General features: G+C 41.6%; 1 protein-coding gene across 1 annotated transcript in view; it reads right to left on the reverse strand.

Moving 5' to 3' along the window:
* The window catches only part of LOC107296238 (antihemorrhagic factor HSF-like), a 24750-nt gene that overhangs the window by 9563 nt on the left and 6619 nt on the right, over positions 1-8568 (reverse strand). Inside the window, exons 4-6 of the mRNA XM_015825587.1 lie at positions 7218-7395; positions 6332-6442; positions 6051-6152 (exon numbers count right to left, since the gene is read on the reverse strand). Coding sequence (XP_015681073.1) covers positions 6051-6152; positions 6332-6442; positions 7218-7395 — 391 coding nt within the window. The remainder of the gene's footprint in view (positions 1-6050; positions 6153-6331; positions 6443-7217; positions 7396-8568) is intronic.

An 8568-nucleotide genomic window follows, 5' to 3' on the forward strand; every position in this document is an offset into this window, starting at 1 on the left:
ATCTTTTTCAGCATTATGGATCCATTTGTTTGTTTCCTTGGCTACTCATAGTATTCTCTAGAGCAGGGATGTCCAACTTTGGCAACTTTAAGACTTGTGGACTTCAATTAAACTTCAAATCAACATTCAGAAAAAATTAGGAGGTCAACCCATTTGCACATGATGTCTAGAAACCAAGTAATGGCAAAGACATTGGGCCCCCAAGAGGAGACACGTACTTTGATTACCGTAGGGGCAGCAGAGGCAGGATCTGCCCAGACCATGGGGAGCCTGACACCCATCCAAACCCTGACTGGCAACCACTGTGCTGGGGCTGGGTACAAGAAAGTATCTTTTCAGGGATACAACCAGTGTCACAGGGGGAGGAAGAATAGGAAACCTGGATGGAGCAGGCAGTACAGGCTGTTGAAGAATGGAACATATCAGATGCTCAAAAGAAATATGTGGGAGACATGAACTTGTTAGAGGGGTTAGTCTACGTAGACCAGTGGTTCTCAACCTTTTTAATGCCGCGACCCCCAACCAGTCATAAGTCGAGGACTAAACCGGCCGTAAGTCGAGGACTAAATGGGTCGTAAGTTGAGGACTAAACCGGTCGTAAGTCAAGGACTAAACCGGTCGTAAGTCAAGGACTACCCAACTGGTTGTAAGTCGAGGACTTTCCCTGCCCGGGAGCGCCGCGCATGCGTTGTTCCGCCCCCTGCGCTGGCCGAGGCGTAGCTGGCAAGTGGCAGAGATGGAGCAGGCCGACAACCAGCTGGCCCAGCTCAAGGGAGGTAAGGCACCCGCTGGAAAAGGGAAAAAAATGGCGGACAGCCTTGCTTGGCGACCCCCGGGAAATGGTCGATCGACCCCAAATGGGGTCGCGACCCATAGGTTGAGAACCGCTGACGTAGACGATATCCTTGTCTTTGGTGAGACTTTTGAAGAACACAAGGAGCACTTGGAGATGGTTCTGACCAGGCTCCATGAAGAAAGATTGAAACTGTCATTAGAGAAATGCCAGTTTTACCAAACATTTTGTCACATACTGTATGTGGGTCATGTTGTCTTTCCAGAAGGGATATCAACTGATCCCATGAAGTCTGAGGCTGTCACTTCTTGGCCCAGACCCCAAAATGTGGCTGAACTGCGATCATTTCTAGGGTTCTGCTCATATTATCGGAGGTTTGTTGAAGGTTTTGCAAAGATAGCCTGTAATCTCAATGATCTGTTGAAGAATGAAGAGGTAGAGGATGTGTCTGGTCATTCAAACCAGGTCCATCAGAATAAGGGACCCAGGAAATCTCGAAAATCCATTGAGGCAGAGTGGACTGAGCAGTGTGAGCAGGCCTTTGACCAACTGAAGAGGAGACTAATGAATGCCCCCATCTTGGCCTATGCTGAATAAAGATTCTTTAAGGTAAACAATGCCTCAAAGTTCTTTGAAGAGTTTCGTCTGTCGGAACCATGACAGCCGCAATGATCATAAATGTGAAAAGCAGTCATAAATCACTTTTTCAGTACTGTTGTAACTTCAAACAGTCACTAAATGAATTTTTGTAAGTCAAGCGCTATCTGTAATGAATTTCAAAATGTTATGTCAAATTCATCTGTCTCCTTAATAGCAATAGAAATAGCACTTAGACTTATATACCGCTTCCCAGTGCTTTACAGCCCTCTCTAAGCTGTTTACACAGTCAGCATTTTGCCCCCAACAATCTGGGTCCTCGTTTTACCGACCTCGGAAGGATGGAAAGCTGAGTCAACCTTGAGCCAGTGAGAATCAAACTGCCAAACTGCTGGCANCTGGGAGTCAGCAGAAGTAGCCTGCAGTACTGCATTCTAACCACTGTGCCACCAGGGCTCTTAATCCCTTTATAACTTTCCAGAATCAACATTCTAATTACCTTTTTGGTGTTTATTCCAAAATATATATTTAAAGTCCTTATGTCAAGTTTCAAAGCATGGTTTTGCTGGTGTGATAAATATTGCTTTGCGGTTTGCCAATGAACTTGGAGGGAGGGGAGAGGTTTGGAATGCAGGCTTCAAAGATTAAGAAGCCACACCATGAGACTCAAGGACATTACACCAGATATCTGGCCAGACCTAGAGATGCTTTCTCATAACAATATTTTTCTACTTGATTGGGCAATGTGACCAGAGACACGAGGGAGGATTCAGTGCTTTTAGTATATTGGTTTGAGAGGAGTCTTGCCAGAGTTGGTTTTGCTTTCATTAGTGCCAAAGTGATGTACTCAATAAAGTTTTACAATAAGAGATCAGCATGTCTCAAAGGTGTTTGCTTGGTTGGGTTCATCAGTCAGAACCTTGATAACTTAAACTTGTACAAAACCTATTTCTCAAAGATTGAAGGAAATTCACTTGATGAATTGAAATTTGCCAATCGGAAGGTTTTTAGTATCCATAAAATCATTAAGCAATTTCCAGGAGTGATTAACAAAGGAAATATGCAAATCCTATTACCATAAATGTGTCAATTACAGTTTGGGCATACTGTAGAAGCCAAGGCAATTCCTTGATTCCTGCTGTTTTATGATCTCCTTGTGGGGAACGTCGTTCTGGAGCATGTGTGTGGGATCCCAAGTCCTCTCTTTGTCCAGAGAGGATTTCTAAGAAGTTATCCATAAATTTGCGATGGAAATTTATTGTGCCTTTTTATCTCTATTATATTGAAATTATATTGTTCTATATTGTAAGCAAACATTATATAAGTTATGTTCATATTTGGTATTTTATTGTACCAAGAAATCATTCCCGGCCAGAACAAAGTTGTGACAACATATGAAACAGGTTTGAATAAATTCAAATGTGTGAGTTTTCTGAATAATGAGCCTTAATGGGGCACCATAGTGTAGAGAATAATGGAGGTTGACCTTGACAGAAATATGTAAGAACCATTATCAAGCCAAAGAGGGCTGAAATGTTCTTTAAATTCTGGGAAGCAACATAATATTCAGAATCAGCTGAGGCAAACAAGTGCCTCATTCACTGGGGTATAAGAAGGAAGGGAGAATATATAATATGATCGGCAAGCTTGTTGTTGTTGTTGTTGTTGTTGTTGTTATTATTATTATTATTATTATTGTTATTATTATTTGTTGTTAGTTGCAAAGTCATGTCCGACCCATCGGGACCCCATGGACAACGTTCCTCCAGGCCTTCCTATCCTCTGCCATCTTCTGGAGTACATTTAAGCTCACTCCTACTGCTTCAGTGAGTCCATCCAGCCACCTCATTCTCTGTCGTCCCCTTCTTCTATTGCCCTCAATCTTTCCCAGCATTAGGCTCTTCTCCAGTGAGTCCTTCCTTCTCATTAGGTGGTCAAAGTATTTGAGTTTCAACTTCAGGATCTAGCCTTCTAAAGAGCAGTCAGGGTTATTATAGCCTATCGCTATTCCTGTGGAATTCTGGAAGTTAGAGTCCACAACTCTTAAAATGGCCAAGGTTGAGAAACACTTTCCTATCTCAATAAAGTATAGCTCTAGTCTTCCTGTGGAGTTGATTTGCTGATAATGGTCTACTTAGAGGAGCTGAGAAGTACAAAATGGAATGAGTCTTGTTCAAAGAACAGATGAGTTTACCCCTATATATAACCTGGGCAAAAAGAGTCAAAATATACTCAATGGGTTAGTGAGGGATCATCAGTTGTTTAAGCTTTAGGTTTTGTGATTGGACTGAAGAATAACAGAATAAAAGACTTGGAAGGGACCTTGGAGGTCTTCTAGTTCAACCCCCTGCTCAGTCAGGAGACTTTATACCCTTCCAGACAAATGAATGTCCAATCTCTTCTTAACACCTCCAGTGATGAAGCACCCAGAACCTCTCAGCCAAGCCATCCCACTGATTAATTGTTCTGTCAGGAAATTTCTCCTTAGCTCTAGGTTGGTTCTCTCCTTGATTAGTTTCCATCTGTTGCTTCTTGTTCTGACTTCAGGTGCTTGGGAGAATAGGTCGACCCCATGTCCTTTCCTAGAGGTGCTGAACTATAATTCCCAGACTTCTCATTCAGAGTGATTAAGGCCATCTGGCCACAAACATAAAGCAAAACAAAGGGCAAGGCAATTTTACAATTGAACAATTTATTTAGAAAGTATCCTCTGCTTTTTTCTGTCATTTTTTGGACTGTATTCAACATTGCCCCTGTCAAATAATGTAGAACGGAGAAAACATTCTGGGGAAAAACAAATCTCTTAAGGAATAGAGGTGATGGGACTTTGGGGGTATTGTTGTCAAATGCTATGTATTTTCTCTTTAAAAGAAAAAAAAGGAAGAATTTGGACTTTAGGACTAATATAACTTCTGATCAACTTTTTTCTCGTTCCTTGGCTGAACAGAGAGAGGGACAGGAAGATGTTAGGTGAGCATCAGAATCTGCATTTCTATAAGCAGAAAGGCACAAATACAAAGCCCCTTTCTTATAACATCCATGGGTGATCACAACACTTGGCAAAGACTGTAATGTGTCAGGGTAAACCCTTTTTGGATTCAAGCTTTGAGTTCAGATTTGGAAAACGGTTTTGCACTAACTGGGTGGTTTCTCGATGCTCTCTAGTATGGCTGGCCTACAGCTTGAAGTGATGTACTCTTCCTGGACAACCTTTCACAGGGTGTGTGTGATCATGTGGTGTATCTGTTGGGACTTCTCTTTTGGCCACAGCAACTGGGACTTCCGCCACATGTTCATGTTCATGAGACTCATGTGAGGCGCTTGTATGATTGTGTGAATGGACGAGGTTGAGAACAGTATTGTTGTGTCCTGGGGAAGTACTATATTTTCCAATGTGATGCTCAATCAAATGGGAGTGAGCGTGTCCCTCCTGGAAAAAAAAAACACAAAACATGCAAGCACTGATGAGTCTTCTTCGGCCATTGAACCTGAAGCTTATCCTGCTTTGAATTTTCCAACACATTAAAATCCAGCTTGACAAAAGTGAACCAAGAAAACCAACTGGTGTTAATATTTTCAATACAACTTACAATCATTCATTTAGTGACTTTTTGAAATTACAAATGCCCTGAAAAAAGCAACCTACAGTATGACCGTTTTTCGCACTTACGACCCTTGTAGCATCCCCATGGTCACATGATCAAAATTCAAATGCTTTGCAGTCAGAATCTATTTATGACGGTTGCCGTGTCCTGGGGTCTTGTGATCCCCTTTTGCAGCCTTCTGACAAGCAAACTCAATGGGGAAGCCGGATTCACTTAACAACCGTGTTACTAATTTAACAACTGCAGTGATTCACTTAACAACTGTGGCAAGAAAGGGTTTAAATGGGACAAAGCTCACTTAACAACAGTCTTGCTTAGCAATAAAAAAAATGGGAGTGTGGTCTTAAATTGAGGACTTGCTGTAATTTGGCAGTTGGTGAATGTTGGAATAGAAATCAAATGAATAATATTGAAAAACTGCAATTAGTCCTTCAGTTAACAGAACATAGAATACCAGAGATGGAAGGGACCTTGGAGATTGTCTTCTTTATGTTATTGTAAGGCATATCACTAAGGCATAATGTGTTATAACCACAGTTTGTTGAATAAATAGCATGGCAATTAAGGGGCCAGAGTTGGACTGGGGCGATCTAGATTCAAACTCTTCCTGGCTAGATAAATTTCTGGATAGCTCTGAGCCAGTTATTCTGTCTCAGCCCAACCTACAATCCAAACTGGTGAGTGTAAAATAATAATCTCAGAGAAAATGAAGTATATAAATAAAATAATCTAGTGTTTACAAATCATAAAAGTTGCATTATGCTAAGCCAGGATCAAACAGACTTTATTATATATCAGAGCATCTACTCATGTGAAGGGATGCAGGGGAATCGATAGCTGGAACAGGAAGTTAATTTTGAGCTGCTTGGATGGACAGAATGGATAAGAGAAACTAAGAGATAGGTGGACTTCAACTCCCAGAATTCCCCAGCCAGCCTGTTGGCTGGGGAATTCTGGGAGTTCAAGTCTACACATCTTAAAGTTGATGAGGTTGACAAACAGTGCTGTGGAGAACAGGGAAAGAGGGTGAACAAAATTGCATTTAACGTACATACCTTGATATCAAAGATGACACAGTCCGACTCAAACTTTTCATCTTTAGGTTTTTCCAGGCTAGCATGCGACCTGAAAACAGTTGCTCTGCAGAATCCAATATGCTGGAGAAAGGGAGGGAGAGAAGGAAGAACTAAGATATTTCCAGGGGAACCCAAATAAATCCTCCACATATCAGCAAACCTGAAATGGTCAAAGGACTGCTATGCAGGGGAAAAGATAAAGCTACTACTGAATGAAAGAATCCGGTCTAGATAGGATTGGAGTTGACCCTCGCACTTACCTCTTCTCCTGATGTATAAGGATGGCACTGATGATGGTCATCGTGGGCTTCCTGAGCAGTGCAGTTAACCTCCACAATAACAAACTCCACATAGTAAGCTTCAGGCTCATACTGAAATCAAAGCAAGAGACGTTTTAGTTGGGTTGTGGGTAGAAATGGCAAAAGTGAAGAGCTGGGAGAAAGAATTTTAGTCCTGTCTGCTACATATCCCACAGTCACCTGTGGTCACCTGTTGCTACTGAAATTTCCCACCTTCCCTTGGCAGAGGGAGAGGTATTTTGTGAGCCCCAGAGCCCCTAATAAATGAGGATTTCCTAGCTTTTTATATGACTGTTTCATTGCTTCTGTTTTACTTGGTGGCTGCTTCTATGTTTCACTTGGCTGGGTATTGGCTGTAATTATATTTTATAAATAAAACATCAGTGAATCCTTGTTCACTACGGTCAGAGGCCTGGAACGTAAATTTTAAAAAATCGGCTAGAGCCCCTGGTTCTTGAAAAGTTGCCTCTCCCTTTTTTCTTAGCAGCTGGTTCTTTGCGGGATCTTGGTGCTCACTGAGCTTGGTTGTTTTCCTGCAGACATTTCACTACCCAAACTAGGTAACGTCATCCGTTCTAGTCGATCATCGGTCTAGCACTGATGATGTTACCTAGTTTAGTTACTATAATGTCTGCAAGAAAGCAACGAAGCTCAGACAGGACGAAGGACCCCTCATTTCAATCCTGAGCAACAAATAGTCTCCTTTGTGGGTATCTGGTTTTTTCCTAGACTTTTTGCAGAGCATAATTCCTCCTGTTTCCTCCTCCTTTCTCTTAGTTATATGAAGTATCAAAACGTTAAACTGGAAGAGATCAACAGAATTCCTTTTTAACCTCTGCACACTTACTTTGTGCTGCCCTCTTGAAATCTCAAGAACTTCGTAAATGTGGCCAGAAAGTTTTTCATTGTGTTTATTAAGTACATATTCAACAGAGTCTACCACGTGAGGGTCACTCAGAGGCAACAGAATTGGACATTTAGGACACTTTTGCTGCACATCTTCCACAGAATCTGGAAAGAAAAAGAAATGTCAAGAAGGGCGTTTAAAGCAGATGGCAGTCTTAGCTGAGAACTTCTGCAAAAGAGCAGGAGAACCTACACCATTTCAGACAAATGGCTGTCCCATCTCTTCTTAAAAGCTTCCAGTGTTGGAGCACCCACAACTTCTGATTCATTATCCTAAATGTCAGGAAATTTCAGGCAGCAGTTTAAAAAAAAAGTTGGACATCAGGTTAAAGTTACAGCTTCTGCAATGGGAGAGCATAAGTACAGGTAGTCCTTGAGTTATGACCACAATTGAGCCCAAAATTTCTGTTGCTAAATGAAACATTTGTTAAGTGAGTATCCCCATTTTACGAGATTTCTTGCCACAGTTGTTAAGTGAATCACTACCGTTCTTAAATTAGTCTCACTGTTGTTAAGTGAATCTGGCTTCCCCATTAAATCTGAGTCAATTGCCAGGCGTCTGAATTACAGTCATTCCTTTAGTGGCATTTAGGTACAACAGCACTGAAAAAAGGGACTTAATGACTGTTTTCACACTTATGGCCATTGCAGCATCCCCATGATCACGTGACCAAACTTCAACACTTGGCAACCGCCTCATATATAGGATGACTGCAGTGTCCTTGGATCAGGTCATCCCTTTTTGCAACCTTCTGACAAGCAGAATCCACGGGGAAGCCAGATTCATGCAGCAACCATGTTACTAGCTTAACAACTGCAGTGATTCACTAAACAACTGTCAAAAAAGGTTGTAAAACAGGACAAAATTCCCTTAGCAACTGTCCTGCTTAGCACCAGATTGTTTGGGCTCAATTCTGGGTGTTAGGTTGAGGATTGTAACTATGTCTAGGTAGGCATTCCAAACTATTGTCAGATACATCGTCCCGATCCATCAAATAGTTTCAGAAAAGAAGAGGGATCACCTGTTGTCCTACTTTCTGCTACTGCAATGTACCTGAAAGGGTTCAAGCTGGAATAATCAAAGGCCACTCCCTTTTGAAATGTCAGTGTTAACTACCCACAATATCATTTCCAGCGGTTCTATGAAGGTCAATTCCTTTTGATATATGAATATAGAGATACATAAATAATGGATGGATGGATGGGTGGGTGTTGATCAAACTCTTTCTCTCTTTTTCTCTCTTTGTTTCTTCCCCTTGCTTTGCCTGTCTTTTTTCTCTCATTTTGCACTT

This window comes from Protobothrops mucrosquamatus, unplaced genomic scaffold, assembly GCF_001527695.2.
Source record: "Protobothrops mucrosquamatus isolate PMUCROS unplaced genomic scaffold, P.Mucros_1.0 scaffold2700, whole genome shotgun sequence".
Lineage (NCBI taxonomy): Eukaryota > Metazoa > Chordata > Lepidosauria > Squamata > Viperidae > Protobothrops > Protobothrops mucrosquamatus.